The sequence below is a fragment of the Hippopotamus amphibius genome, chromosome 15 (genome assembly GCF_030028045.1).
Source record: "Hippopotamus amphibius kiboko isolate mHipAmp2 chromosome 15, mHipAmp2.hap2, whole genome shotgun sequence".
NCBI classification, from domain to species: domain Eukaryota; kingdom Metazoa; phylum Chordata; class Mammalia; order Artiodactyla; family Hippopotamidae; genus Hippopotamus; species Hippopotamus amphibius.
In genome coordinates, this window is record NC_080200.1 from 25,467,758 (window position 1) to 25,484,143 (window position 16,386).

Sequence of the window (16,386 nt, forward strand, 5' to 3'; positions counted from 1 at the left end):
TCACTTACATAAGGAATATAAAAAAGTTCAAGCTTATAGATACAGAAAACAGACTGGTACTTGCTATAGGTGTGGGCTGGGAGGTGGGGGAAATATTTGACGGGAGTCAAAAGGTAATTTCATTAATAAAATGAATAAGAATTGTGATGAAATGCACAATATGGCTACTGTGGTTAATAATACTGTATTGTGTATTTGAATATTGCTGAGAGTAAATCTTAAAAATTCTCATCAAAAGAAAATAAAATTATGTAAATATATATGGTGATGGACACTAACTAAACTTATTGTGGTGTTCATTTTGCAACTTATATGTTATCCTAAATTAATGTAATGTTATATGTCAATTATATCTCAATATAAAAATTTTATGTTTTGAAATTGTCTCAATTTTCTTAAAAATACATTATCATCACTCCTTAAAATGGTCAAGGAAGGTGCAAAAAATCAGTCACAGACCAATGGAGACTAAGGTGACGTTAATTGTAGGTGTACAGTGGTTTCCTGGATAGGATCCTCAAACAGAAAAGTGACATTATAAGAATGGAGAGAAGAAACTACTGGGTTGGCCAAAAAGTGCCCTCGGTTTTTAAGTAAAAATAAAAGACACTTTTTCTCATTTTCGCCAAGAACTTCATTGGACAACATATTCACCCTTTTGTTCCAGTACCTTCTGCCATTTTTCAGGCAACTTTGTAATTCCATCTTCCCAAACCTTTTTATCTTTTTGAGCAAAGAACTGTTTCAGTTACCTTTTACAGTCTTCCAGGGAATTGAATTAAGAAAATTTTGTTAAGACCAAAATAAAAGGAAATCCAAAGGTACAATATGGAGGATGAATCAAAATTTCCCAGCCAAGCTGTAACAGTTTTGCCTGGTAATCAAAGAAACATGCAGTCTTCCATTATCCTGATGTAAGATTATGCATTTTCTGTTGACTAATTTTGGATGTTTCTCATCAAGTCCCCTTTCAGTTGGTCTAATTAGGAGCAGTACTTGTTGGAATTAATCCTTTGGTTTTCCAGAAGGATCTTAGAGTAGATGACTCCTTTCCAATCCCAACATATACACACCACCATCTTTGGATGAAGACTGGCCTTTGGTGTGGTTGGTGGTGGTTCATTTTGCCTGCTTCATGATCTCTTCCGTTCCACATTGTTGTACAGTATCCACATTTCATTGCCCATCACAATTTGTTTTAAAAATGGAACACTTTTATTACGTTTAAGTAGAGAATTACATATGGAAATATGGTCACGAAGGTGTTTTTCACTTAACTTACGTGGAACCCAAACATCAAAGTGATTCACATAACCAAGCTGGTGCAAATGATTTTCAATGTTTGATTTGGATATTTTGAGGATGTGGGCCATCTCCCACAGGGTATAATGTTGATGTTCTCAATTCATATCTCTATTTGTTTGTAATCAACTTCAACGGGTCTACCCAACTGAGGAACATTGTCCAGCAAGAAATCTACAGCACAAAACTTCCCAAACCACTTTTGACATGTTTGATCAGTCACGGCACTTCTCCATACACTGCACAAACCTTTTTTGTGTGTGTTTCAGCTGTGTTTTTACCTTTCTCGAAATAACAAAGCATAATATGCTGAAATGTTGCTTTTTATTTCTTCCATCTTCAATATTAAAATGGCTACACAAAAATTCACCAATTTTGATGTCTTATTTAAATGCACACTGATATGACAGCTGTCACATACAATCTAACAAAATTGTTTTGAATGAACTTAAAGACACCTAACTGTTACCAGAGCCATCTTATGGGGAAAAAAAATGAACAAACTATTTGGCCAACACAATACTGAAGTCTGAAAAAAGTGTGGAGTTTAGTTGCTGATTTCCATCGTTGGTTTCTTAGCTATGGCAAGCATAAAAAGAAATATCAGATGCTAATACCAGGGAAAACTGGGTAAGGAATATATAGGAATTCTATATATTAAATTTGGAAATTTTCTGCAAATCTAAAACAGTACTAAAATAAAAAGCTTTAAAAAGTAACAACCACTACCTTTGCCCATAGATTTCTGTAACTCTGCTCTTTGCAGAAATATCTTCTCTCAAGACAGTTTTTCTTCATTTGATTGAGGTGTGGTGAGGCTACAGCCACCAAACTAAATAACTTTTTAACATTTTATTTTTTTTAATTAAAATATGACAAACTCCCATCCAGCTATCACTGTTTATCAACTAGGAGCAATTTTGCCCCCAAGGATCATTCGGCAAAGTCTGGATATATTTTTAGTTGTCACAACCAGGGGAGGGGTGCTATACTGTCAGGAGTAAGATAGAGAAGATTACTAACATCCTATAATGCACAGGATGGCCCCCTACAACAAAGAATCATCTATCCCAAATGTCAAACATGTTGAGGTTGAGAAACTCTGCCACAGAGCTTTCTTTCTTTTTTACTCTTTTTCTTCTTCTCCTTCAATCTATTTCCCTAATCAAGCTAAGGATGTGTATCATCTCCCAATATCAAATTATTTTGTTTGGTTTTTGAAATAAAAATTGGAAAAAAACTACAAACTATTTAGACACCAACATAATTTAATGGCAAGCAAGTAACTGAGACACGTGTTATCACGCAAATATTGAAGGTGGTAAGATTTTTCATCTTTAACAAGTTGACAAACAATGTATTCTCGTAAAGTCCTATGTTTTAAAATATTTGTTTTCTACTTGTTGCAAAACCTTGTCATGTACAATAATCTAAATTAACCTACAAATATATCAAATAAAGTTCAAAAGTACAATTAAATTCAAACAATTCAATATTGATGATAAACCATCAAAGAAATCATGCATGTCTACAAAAATTTTAGGGATCTAAAGCCTAGGTATGTAAATTTAATAGATAAAAATACAAAAATCTTATAAAATGATAAAAATTTTTTAACTTGAATAGCATCCATCACAAAAATTTTTAGTAATAGTTTAGTTTCAAAAGTAGTATAGTTTCAAAAAAAAAGACCAATATTTTCCCCAAAATGTGAAATATCTGCCGTATATCTATCATCCATAACCCTATAAATTTAATAGTATTTTATATGTTTATTAAAATAGGTATTTTAAATCGCAATATAAAACCCCTTCTTTGGCAGTTTATTATCTATTGGCTTTAGTTAAAGTGTCACAATTCCTGGCATTTTCTTATAAGTATAACCCAGTTTCTATAATTATGTGTTCATTTTCATCTTTTCGCTATTCTTTTTGTTATTCCTTTAGTGCTCTTTTGAGTCAGTATTATCTCACTTTGGGATTATAACATGCTTGGATTATAACAACATATTATTGACAATGTATGATGTAAAAAAATTATCATTACAAAGAAAAATAGTCCTCTGTATAACCTGATCAACTACAATATAAGTTCTTTCACTACTAATTTTCCACCTCCTCTTTTAAGAGCATTGCTTATTTCTTAATCTGATATTTTTCTTGTGATGTTCACAGGTTCAGATTGGAGGACGACTGTAGCTTGACCTCAGGCCTCTGTGGTCCTTGGGAGTTCTAGGGAATGAGAGTGCGATCTCGCCCCCATGCCCAGTGTTCCGGATCATAAGCCTGGATCTGGAAAGAAAACATCCAATGGTTAGGATGAGAACCCTCTGGAAAAACACAGACCACCAGTGCCTTCCTTCCAGTCCTAAGTCTCCTATGCTCCCCTCTCTCCCATCCAGCCCATCCACCCTACCTCCTCACACTCATCTGGAGAAACCTGAGTCTTCCAGTACATGGAGCGAATGAACTGGAAGCGTAGCTTGTGGAACATGGGGAGCTGAATGCGGCTCTTCCCATAGAGGAAGGAAAATATGGCTTGTTTAGGGGCCTGGTTGTCCTCCTCCATATCATTGGCCAGGTAACTGGGGAAAGAAAGCAGAGTTCTTATCAGAAACAGAACAAGAAGAACCTCTGTTTAAGGTCATCTTACTAGACAATGCTACAGGCTGACCATCTTCAGCACATGGCCATAGTCAGCTTATTAACGGTCCCAGGGTACAGCATCAACTGGGACGTTTACTGCTGAAAGAAGTACTTTTTTCTTACCTGAATGACAAAGATCACACTGGGAACCTGGAAACTATATTCAGCTAACATTACGCAATACAATTTACATCTTAATTTTCCATCAAAACTTTCTCCCTCTTTCACTCCTATGTGTATTTGCAAATAACTTTCTCTACGTGGCACTGTAAGATTCTCAAGGAACTGACTCTGATTTATTTGTGTACCATCCCTCTCCCACCAAATACCTAACATAGTACCTCGCTTATATGGGTACGTTAATCAGTGAGCATTTCTTAATTTCCTCCTTTGTACCTCTTCCTGTTCCCTCATAGTCCTTGGCACACTGGAGTTACTTAATAATCTTATGTCAATTGAAGGAATCAATGAATGAACATTTATAGAATCATTCTCTCTTATTCACGCAATTGAAAAACAAAAAGTAGTGTGTTTATTGCTTTACAGGATCTGATGATTTTATGATAAAGACCCTGTTTTTAAGCAGTGTCTACTCTAATGAGGTTGTATAAAAGGAGTGGGGGTGATAAATAACTAACACTCAAAATAGTATATGATAATAGTATTCAAATAAATGCCACAGAGAAGCAGAAGGTCAGGTCTCATGTGAATGTGAAGTTCAGGAAAAGCATTATGAAAGAGTTGAAGTTTAATTGGATGAAAAAATTTATTCAAATAGATATGCACATGTAATAAAAACCAGATGGAAGAAACTAAAGGGCATTTGCAAGGAGGAGTAAATAATTTCTTTAGAACAAATAAATGAGATGTCTGGATGTCACACTATGTTCACTGAGACTGTAAAGAGTGTAGAATTAAACTGCGAATTCTGGACTTGATTAAGAAGGAAATTGGGAGCCATTGCAAACTTTTAGGAGGGCTATGACTTTGTCTGATCTGTGTTTTAGCCTCAAGTGTCCACAGTAAGGAATATGAGCGGAGAGACCTGCAGTAGGTTACATGATATAGAGAGGATCTGATAAGGGCATGTACCACGATATCTAGAAGAGGAAGAGGAATATATTTGAAGCTGACATGGGAATCAGAAATGACTATGATTTCAACAATATTCACTTAGGGCATGGTGGTAACAATTAGTTTTTTCTCTACTTAGAAGAGTTTCATATTTTCTTTAATTTCATTGTCTCATTTCTAAATTGGCATTAAGATTTGTTTATGACAAACAATAAAAAGTGAAAACAAAACTATACCTTAATCCCCAAACTCAAATATTCCTTATTGTTTTCCACTACAGGGAAAACACTACAAATAGTTTTAAAATAAAGATGAGGTCCGGCTGCTGAAGCTCGGCGCTCGGGTTACCCCTGCAGCGACGCCCCCTGGTCCCACCGGTCCCGCTGCTGCTCCCGCCCCTTAGCTTCTCGACCGCGCAATGGGCACCCGCGACAACGAGTACGACTACCTTTTCAAAGTTGTACTTATTGGAGATTCTGGTGTTGGAAAGAGTAATCTCCTGTCTCGATTTACTCGAAATGAGTTTAATCTTGAAAGCAAGAGCACCATTGGAGTAGAGTTTGCAACAAGAAGCATCCAGGTTGATGGGAAAACAATAAAGGCACAGATATGGGACACGGCAGGGCAAGAGGGATACCGAGCCATAACATCAGCATACTATCGTGGAGCTGTAGGTGCCTTACTGGTTTATGACATTGCTAAACATCTCACATATGAAAATGTAGAGCGGTGGCTGAAAGAACTGAGAGATCATGCTGATAGTAACATTGTTATCATGCTTGTGGGCAATAAGAGTGATTTGCGCCACCTCAGGGCGGTTCCTACAGATGAAGCAAGAGCTTTTGCAGAAAAGAATGGTTTGTCATTCATTGAGACATCTGCTCTAGACTCTACAAATGTAGAAGCTGCTTTTCAGACAATCTTGACAGAGATATACCGCATTGTTTCCCAGAAGCAAATGTCAGACAGACGTGAAAATGACATATCTCCAAGCAACAATGTGGTTCCTATTCATGTTCCACCAACCACTGAAAACAAGCCAAAGGTGCAATGCTGTCAGAACATATAAGGTGTTTCTCTTCTCCCCTAGAAGGCTGTGTATAGTCCAATTCCCAGGTCTGAGATTTAAATATATTTGTAATTCTTGTGGTCATTGTTGTGTTTTATTACTTCCTCATACTTATGAATTTTTCCATGTCTTAAGTCTATTGATTTTAGCTTTATAAAATCATCCACTTGTCCCAAATGACTGCAGCTTTTTTTCATGCTATGGCTTCACTAACCTTAGTTTAAAAAACTGAATGTTTGGATTCCTCAATTATTGTTTACTTTTCATCATGGAAGCTGTCACTGTAGGATATAATATAATTTGATCCCTTGAAGCTCAGACCTATTGGTCTTGATTAAATCAAATTAAGAAGACTATAGAGATCGGAAAAAGATGGCGGCAAAGTAGAGAGACGTGGAGTGCATTCCTCTCCACAGATGCATTGGGAATGCACGGAAGGACGCAGTCATTCCCACAGAGAACCAGCTGAACACCAGCAGACGGCCTCGGACACCAGAAAGGGCTGTGGGGAGCCCAACATAGCCGGTAGGGAGGCATCTACGAGGGCTCAAAGAGGGTGAAGCGGCGGAGCTGTGGCAGACGGGAGGGAGTGAGAAACATACGGAGGGTCCGCAGCACAGCTCAGCATTCCCGGACCGAGACATCGATCCGCGGCTGAACGGAGGGTCCAGGAGCGGGAGCGTGGGAACCGGAGAGCTGGTTCAGTGTGAGAAACATTGTTACCGGTAGGGTGACGGACCGAGAGGACAGGAGGGAGGAGGTCCGCGGAGAGGAGTGCCGGTCCCTGAGAGCTGTCCGGCCATGATGGCAGCTGGAGGCTGCAGGCTCCCGGGCGGCGGGGAGGAGCCTCGCGCATAGCCTCTCCCTCTCTTTCCCTGCCTCTGCAACAGGCAGTGGAGACACGCCCTGCGGGCCACCTAAGGCACTCAGGGATAACAAGCACCCTCAGGCGCTCGGGCGGGGCTAGATTAAAACTCCTTGCAATGCCAGCAGCAGGGAGGCTGCCGAGAGAAAAAAAAAACCAGCATCAAAAAGAAAAAACCCCAAGAGAGGCCCAACTCTAAGACTTTCTGTGTACGCCTGAGCCACCAGCGCCCTCTGCAACAGGCACCTCCAAGCCTGACTGAAACAACAGTGTGCCACTGCACACTCACTCCCAGGAGAAGGAGCCACTATTGTACCCTCTCCCTCCCCACACACCGAGGCTTACAGACGAACAATAAAGGAACCTCTGCTGGTCACAGAATAATGCAAAAAAAAAAAAAAAAAAACCCAAGGCAAGGAGAAGGACACTTACAGCTGAGACGCTAAGGAAACAGAAATAGTAGTATCAATACCTATTGAACTGGTCCATTCGGGGATCAGTTCTGGATTTTTTTTTTCTTTTTTTCTTTCTCTCTCTCTCTTCTTTTTTTTTTTTTTTTTTTGATTTATTAAATACGATCTTAGCCCTAAGGGATCTACAAGTTTTACAACATAATTTTTTAAGGATATTTTTTATTCTTTTTTTTTTTTTTTTTTTGCCTTTTTATATACTTCTATATCTAGCTAAGTTTTTGGTAGCACGGACAAAATAACTTTCATACTTTCCTTTCATCCCTTTCTTTTATACACTTCTATTCCTTTCTTTTTCTTTGCATGTTTCCAACCACATTACGCTCTTCTGCTCCCCTTTCTTCCAGTCATTTTAACTGTATTTTATCTTAACATACTTATAAGCAACACTATCGGTCTGCTCAGACTCCTTGCTCTATTCTCCAGATGATGCACTGCCTTGGTATTAATATTAGGCTTTTGTCTTTATCTTAGTTCTTAGTACAGTTGTCTAATTACATTCTGAGAATCTCCATTCTCTCTGGTGGTACTCCAGCTCATTTCTATATTTGATCCTAGCTTACAAAATCTCCCTGGATTGATGTTTGTATGTGTAGGGTGTTATTTGTTGTTTGTTTGCTTTTGCTTTTGTCTCTGATTTGTTCTGTTTCAGTTGTCAATTTCTGCTGGGTTTCTCTTTGAATATCTGATAGCACACTGGGGTTCTGTCAGGTCTTTCTAGAGCCTTATGTCCTAACGGATTCAATAATTGTGTGTCTTATACATGTATGTGTTTCCGAGACTGAATATTCGTTTAATCCAATACTTGGACATTAGTCTGAGGCTTGGACAGTCTTCTATAAACACCTCTATCACCAGGACAAGCAACCCCAAAAGCTTGGACAACCATGAGGAAACAAAGAAACCCCATGCAGGCAAAGGAGCAGGAAAAAAACCCACAAGACCAAATAAATGAGGAGGAAATAGGAAAAATGCCTGAAAAAGAATTTAGAGTCATGATAGTAAAAATGATACAAAATCTCGATAACAAAAGAGAGAAAGTACAAGAAACAGTTCATAAGAACTCAGAAAAACAAACAACAATGGATAACAAAATAACTGAAATTAAAAATACTCTAGATGCTATAACCAGCAGAATGACTGAGGCAGAAGAACGAATAAGTGAGTTGGAAGATAGAATGGGAGAAATAAATGCCACAGAGCAGGAAAAAGAAAAAAAAAATAAAAAGACTAGAAGACAGCCTCAGAGACCTCAGTGATAACCTTAAATGTACCAACATTCGAATTATAGGCATCCCAGAAGAAGAAGAAAACAAGAAAGGGTCTGAGAAAATATTTGAAGAGGTTATAGTGGAAAACTTCCCCAACATGGGAAAGGAAATAATGAACCAAGTCCAAGAAGCACAGAGAGTCCCATACAGAATAAACCCAAGGAGAAATACACCAAGACACATATTAATCAAACTAATGACAATTAAACACAAAGAAAAAATATTAAAAGCAGCAAGAGAAAAGCAACAAACAACATATAAGGGAAAACCCATCAGGATAACAGCTGACCTTTCTACAGAAACTCTGCAGGCCAGAAGGGAATGGCAGGATATACTGAAAGTCCCAAAAGAGAGAAACCTACAGCCAAGAATACTCTACCCAGCAAGAATCTCATTCAGATTTGAGGGAGAAATCAAAAGCTTTCCAGACAAGCAAAAGTGAAGAGAATTCAGCACCACCAAACCAGTCTTGCAACAAGTGCTAAAGGAACTTCTCTAAGTAGGACACACAAGAAAAGGAAAACACCTACAAATACAAACCCAAAACAATTAAGAAAATGGTAATTGGAACACACATGTCAATAATCACTTTAAATGTAAATGGATTCAATGCTCCAACCAAAAGACACAGACTGGCTGAATGGATACAAAAACAAGACCCTTCTATATGCTGCCTACAAGAAACCCACTTCAGACCAAGGGATACATATAGACTGAAAGTGAAGGGATGGAAAAAGATATTCCATGCAAATGGAAGTCAAAAGAAAGCTGGAGTAGCAATACTCATATCAGACAAATTAGACTTGAAAGTAAAGACTATTAAAAGAGACAAGGAAGGGCACTACATAATGATCAAGGGATCCATCCAAGAAGAACATATCACAATGGTAAATATCTATGCCCCCAATATAGGAGCACCTCAATACATAAGGCAAATGCTAACAGCTATAAAAGGGGACATCGACAGTAACACAATAATAGTGGGAGACTTGAACACCCCACTTACATCAATGGACAGATCATCCAAACAGAAAATAAATAAAGACACACAAGCTTTAAAGGACACATTAGACCATCTCGACTTCATTGATATTTATAGGATAGTCCATCCAAAAACGACAGACTACACTTTCTTCTCAAGTGCACATGGAACATTTTCCAGGATAGATCACATCTTGGGTCACAAATCAAACCTCAGCAAATTCAAGAAAATTGAAATCATATCAAGCATCTTCTCAGACCACAACGCCATGAGACTAGACATCAATTACAGGAAAAAAACTGCAAAAAAGACAAACACATGGAGGCTAAACAATTCACTCTTAAACAACCAAGGAATCACTACAGAAATCAAAGAGGAAATCAAAAAATATCTAGAAACAAATGACAACGAAAACACAACAACCCAAAACCTATGGGACGCAGCAAAAGCAGTTCTAAGAGGGAAGTTTATAGCAATACAGTCCTACCTTAAGAAACAAGAAAATGATCGAATAAACAACCTGACCTTACACCTCAAACAACTAGAGAAAGAAGAACAAAGAAACCCCAAAGTGAGCAGAAGGAAAGAAATCATAAAGATCAGAGCAGAAATAAATGAAAAAGAAAGGAAAGAAACCATAAGAAAAATAAATGAAACTAAAAGCTGGTTCTTTGAGAAGATTAACAAAATTGATAAACCATTAGCCAGACTCATCAAGAAAAAAAGGGAGAAGATGCAAATCAACAGAATTAGAAATGAAAAAGGAGAAGTCACAACGGACACCTCAGAAATACAAAACATCATGAGAGACTACTACAAGCAACTATATGCCAATCAATTGGATAACCTGGAAGAAATGGATACATTCTTAGAAAAATACAATCTTCCAAGACTGAACCAGGAAGAAATAGAAACCATGAACAGACCAATCACAAGTACAGAAATTGAGGCAGTGATTAAAAATCTCCCAACACACAAAAGCCCAGGACCAGATGGATTCACAGGCGAATTCTATCAAACATTTCGAGAAGAGTTAACACCTATCCTTCTCAAACTCTTCCAAAATATTGCAGAAGGTGGAGCACTCCCAAACTCATTCTGTGAGGCTACCATCACCCTGATACCAAAACCAGGCAAAAATGTCACAAAAAAAGAAAACTACAGACCAATATCACTGATGAATATAGATGCAAAAATCCTCCACAAAATACTAGCTAACAGACTGCAACAGCACATTAAAAAAATCATACACCACGATCAAGTGGGGTTTATCCCTGGGATGCAAGGATTCTTCAATATACGCAAATCAATCAACGTGATACATCATATCAACAGCTTGAAGGATAAAAACCATATGATCATTTCAATAGATGCAGAAAAAGCTTTTGACAAAGTTCAACATCCATTTATGATAAAAGCTCTCCAGAAAATGGGCATAGAAGGAAATTACCTCAACATAATAAAAGCCATATATGAAAAACCAAAAGCCAACATTGTTCTCAATGGAGAAAAACTGGAAGAATTCCCTCTAAGAACAGGAACAAGACAAGGGTGTCCACTCTCACCACTGTTATTCAACATAGTTTTGGAAGTGTTAGCCACAGCAATCAGAGAAGAAAAAGAAATTAAAGGAATCCAAATTGGAAAAGAAGAAGTAAAATTGTCACTCTTTGCAGATGACATGATATTATATATAGAAAACCCTCAAGACGCTACCAGAAAACTGCTAGCACTCATTGATGAGTTTAGTAAAGTAGCAGGATACAAAATTAATGCACAGAAATCTCTTGCATTCCTATACACGAACAACGGAAGAGCAGAAAGAGAAATTAAGGAAACTCTCCCATTCACCATTGCAACAAAAAGAATCAAATACCTAGGAATAAACCTGCCTAAGGAGGCAAAAGATCTGTATGCAGAAAACTTTAAGACATTGATGAAAGAAATCAAAGACGACACAAACAGATGGAGGGACATACCATGTTCCTGGATTGGAAGAATCAACATCGTGAAAATGACTGTACTACCCAAAGCAATTTACAGATTCAATGCAATCCCCATCAAATTACCAATGGCGTTTTTCACAGAACTAGAACAAGAAATCTTACGATTTGTATGGAAACGCAAAAGACCCCGAATAGCCAAAGCAATCTTGAGAAGGAAAAATGGAGTTGGTGGAATCAGGCTTCCTGACTTCAAACTATACTACAAGGCCATAGTGATCAAGACAGTATGGTATGGGCACAAAAATAGAAAGGAAGATCAATGGAATAGAATAGAGAACTCAGAAGTAAGCCCAAACACATATGGGCACCTTATCTTTGACAAAGGAGGCACGAGTATGCAATGGAAAAAAGACAGCCTCTTCAATAAGTGGTGCTGGGAAAATTGGACAGCAACATGTCAAAGAATGAAATTAGAACACTTCCTAACACCATCCACAAAAATAAACTCCAAATGGATTAAAGACCTACATGTAAGGCCAGACACTATCAAACTCCTAGAGGAAAACATAGGCAGAACACTCTTTGACATCCATCAAAGCAAGATCCTTTTTGACCCACCTCCTAGAATCATGGAAATAAAATCAAGAATAAACGAATGGGACCTCATGAAACTTAGAAGCTTTTGCACAGCAAAAGAAACCATAAACAAGACTAAAAGGCAACCCTCAGAATGGGAAAAAATAATTGCCTATGAACCAACGGACAAAGGATTAACCTCCAAAATAGACAAGCAGCTCATGAAGCTTAATACCAAAAAAGCAAATAACCCAATCCACAAATGGGCAGAAGACCTAAATAGACATTTCTCCAAAGAAGACATACAGATGGCCAACAAACACATGAAAAGATGCTCAACATCACTCATCATCAGAGAAATGCAAATCAAAGCCACAATGAGGTATCACCTCACACCAATCAGAATGGCCATCATCACAAAGTCTGGAAACAACAAATGTTGGAGAGGGTGTGGAGAAAATGGAACTCTCTTGCACTGTTGGTGGCACTGTAAGTTGGTACAGCCACTATGGAAAACAATTTGGAGGTTCCTTAAAAAACTAGAAATAGAACTACCATATGATTCAGTAATCCCACTCCTGGGCATATACCCAAAGAAAACCATAATCCCAAAAGAAATTTGTACCATAATGTTCATTGCAGCACTATTTACAATAGCCAGGACATGGAAGCAACCGAAATGCCCATCAACAAATGAATGGATACAGAAGATGTGGCATATATATACAATGGAATATTACTCAGCTATAAAAAGGGATGAGATGGAGCTATATGTAATGAGGTGGATAGAACTACAATCTGTCATATATAGTGAAGTAAGTCAGAAAGAGAAGGACAAATATTGTATGCTAACTCACATATACGGAATCTAAAAATGGTACTGATGAACTCAGTGACAAGAACAAGGAAGCAGATACAGAGAATGGACTGGAGAACTCGAGGTATGGGAGGGGGCGGGGGGTGAAGGGGAAACTGAGAAGAAGCGAGAGAGTAGCACAGACATATATATACTACCAACTGTAAAATAGTCAGTGGGAAGTTGTTATATAACAAAGGGAGTCCAACTTGAGGATGGAAGATGCCTTAGAGGACTGGGGCAGGGAGGGTGGGGGGGACTCGAGGTGGGGGGCATCAAGGAAGGGAGGGAATATGGGGATATGTGTATAAAAACAGTTGATTGAACCTGGTGTACCCCCCCCAAAAAAAAAAATAATAATAATAATAAAAAGAAAAAAAAAAGACTATAGAAATAAGCTATCATTTTGCCACAGAGCAGCTTATAATTGATACACTCTTCTCTCAGTGCAGTATATATTTCCATAAATCTAAGAATTGCCCTATGAACATAGCAGAATTTTGAGAGCTTGAAAATTTTCCATTATTCCAGAAGTCAACTTCTAAAATGCCTTAATAGGGTTATGTAGTTTAGTAAATTTTGTTTTTTAATTTTTGTAAACATTAAAGTTGATTGGAGAGGGGGGAGCTTTTTTTCTGAATAAGAATTATCTTAATAAACACAAAGGCTGTGATGATTTCAGTAGCAGTATGGTTATGGGGCCATGTTAAACAGTGCTGCCTGGCAGTCTGTGAACTGCAGAGACTGATGGCATTCCATCTGAGGTGCCTCTGTTGAAGTAATCAGGCAGCCCACGTCAGTTAACTTATCTAATTTCCCAGTGGTAGATTATGTGGCATTTTATTGGTCAGGCAATAACTGGTTTAATGCTCCTAGTATCTGATGGTGAAGTGTTAATTTTGTCTTAAAACCTTCCAGTAAATGAAATACAACCTAGTTTTATCACCGTATCCACCAGCAGGCATGGATAATTATTTTATTTTAACAATGCTGATTTTTGAGTTTTGCAGTATATTATGGAATATAGTCCAGTTAAGTATCTGGTTTCAGTATGTCTAAAGAATACGATGAGAGGTTAATTTCTGCTCAAGTGGTACCACTTAAAGGCATGTATTCTTTTATAGTATGTAAGATGAAATAGTACCTTGAGTTTAAATAGAATGCATTTAGGCATTGTACAAACCGAAAGTTTTCTTCCACTACATTATTGAAATCAATGGAGCAACTCATTTCTCATTCAGAAATGTGCACACTAATATTTAGTTTTATTTTCTTGTGGATAATATTAAGCACTTAACTCTGAAGTGTTCTGAAAGTTGTGTCAACTAAAGTGATAGTATTCAGGGTGGTGGAATATCCCCAAAATATACATGTGTGTGGGCTTGCATAGAGTACTATGTTTCATAGTTAATCTTCTGTCTTTTGCGGTTTTCATGACGTGTGGGACGCACGGAAGGCATTGCTATGGTCAGTCAATTTAGTTTTCCTCTGAAGCCATTTTATTATTTTGGTGTATTGGTTATAAAGATACTACTATCTATTTGTAAATCGCTACTTTGTATTTTATGCATGCTCTGTAACTTGATTTTATTTTATTTTATTTTATTTTTAGTTATTGATTTGAAATATATTCACATTCTAATAAACAGTTATAGGGGGAAAAAAAAAGATGAAAAGTGAGAGACCCTCCTTGGCCACTCCCACACACCTGGGGAACTGAAGGTTGGGTAATGGGATAAAGAAAAATACTCACAGAGCTAGGAAGAAATGAATCCGCTGGTACTGCCAGGAGAAGAAGCCAGCCCGGCTAAAATAAGCAATTACAATGGACAGAAGATACTAACAGAGAGATAAAAAAAGACAATAAAGGGGGGCTCAAATGTGGAAGTGGAAGAACACTGGAATAGGAAATTAGAGACAAAAGAAATGGAGTCACGGCACGTAGACAAGAGAGTATCAACTGTGGGTTAAAGGTGCTTAATGGGGAAGGGTCAGCAGAAATGTCAGAGGGTCAGTTATAAATTACAGAAAACATGGAAAGGAAATGCACATGCTGTGAAAATGACAAGCTCTGACTGCTTGAGGGAGGGGGCTTAGGAGGGCAGAGATTGGGAGGAGTTTTGGTAATCTGGAGCAGAAAAGTGTCTCAAAGGTCTGTGTGGAGACATGGTCCTAGGAATGCAGGTGGCAGGGACTCAAGGCCCCAGGACACTGCAAGGGCAGGGTTCTACATGCCACATGGAAAGGAAATAACAAGAAGTGGCGGGGTGTGGGGGTGGGGGAGGGAGTGGCATTGCCAGGTACCGAAGGAGCCAGGTGTTTTCTAGACAGCAGAGAAGAGATTAGTAAAGATTGAGAAAAGGAGAGGTATAGATTTTTAAAAAGTGTAATGCCACAAATTTGGGCATTAGTAGATTTTGGTGGATAATGTTACCTTGTCAGATACCCTCAGCTTTTTATCCCAAGCCAGGAATCTTTGAACAACGGTATCCTCTGCAAAAAGAGGGTATATTCGTTTGATCTTGGAGTCCTCACCAAACCTCCCCCAAACAAGTACCAGGGTTGTGGCCAGGGGTTAGCATGAGGAGAAAAGGACTGAGAACATTCATTGTGCAATCAACTGTGACTGTCGTTGTGGGGCTCACAGGAGGACTGATTATATGTGCAGTTGTGTTTCTGTAGAATATCTACATTACTAAGACTTTAAAATAAATATCTACAGCCACTCATTAGACATGAATGTGTCATTTCAGAGATTAACAATGTAAACTCACATTTATTTCCTCATGTAATATTACATCACTGGAGTGGGTGTTATGGTCTTCATTGTACAGATAAAAATATGTAGATTCAGAAATTTAAGAAAAAAGTATGTAGTAGAGGCTACACTTAACCCCAAGTATTCTCATCTCAAATGGAGAGATTTCACTCGTCTGTTCTCACGTGTCATTTTCAAAGTGTCCTTAACCAATGATCAATAACAGATTGTCACCACTTACACATTCCCAGGAATGGAGAGCTCACCACCTAAAACAAAATCTTATTTCTTACTGATCAAGCATAGTTATCGGAAATTTATTCATTTTAGAAAGAATAAAATTGTAGGATGATGTCTGGGGCCTCTTTCTACCAAGCAGTCTGTTGAAGACCTCATGGTACTCAGGGTCTACGGCCGACTCCCACTGTCTCTTCACCTGCATCGTGACACCTCTCACATTCTCTGTGACCCCACTGTCCTGAGACTCTAAGGCTACCTCCTTCATGACAGCTACTGTCCAGTGCCTCTTCTGGCTGCAAGTCTCAGACAAGGAGCTGGAATCTATCCAGAGA

General features: G+C 38.2%; 2 protein-coding genes across 2 annotated transcripts; one reads left to right on the top strand and one right to left on the bottom strand.

Annotated features, from left to right (window-relative positions):
- Positions 1–3,533: 3,533 nt before the first annotated feature.
- LOC130836404 (speedy protein E4-like) lies at positions 3,534–16,289 on the bottom strand. Its single transcript, XM_057708439.1, has 5 exons — positions 16,187–16,289; positions 15,491–15,549; positions 14,810–14,895; positions 3,718–3,886; positions 3,534–3,593 (listed from the first exon to the last, which is right to left on the bottom strand). Exons 1-5 carry the CDS (start codon positions 16,254–16,256, stop codon positions 3,534–3,536), a joined length of 444 nt encoding a protein of 147 aa, XP_057564422.1. The 5' UTR covers positions 16,257–16,289.
- On the top strand, positions 5,343–6,273 carry LOC130837438 (ras-related protein Rab-11A-like). Its single transcript, XM_057710382.1, has one exon. It carries the CDS (start codon positions 5,440–5,442, stop codon positions 6,088–6,090), a length of 651 nt encoding a protein of 216 aa, XP_057566365.1. The 5' UTR covers positions 5,343–5,439; the 3' UTR covers positions 6,091–6,273.
- Positions 16,290–16,386: the final 97 nt, after the last annotated feature.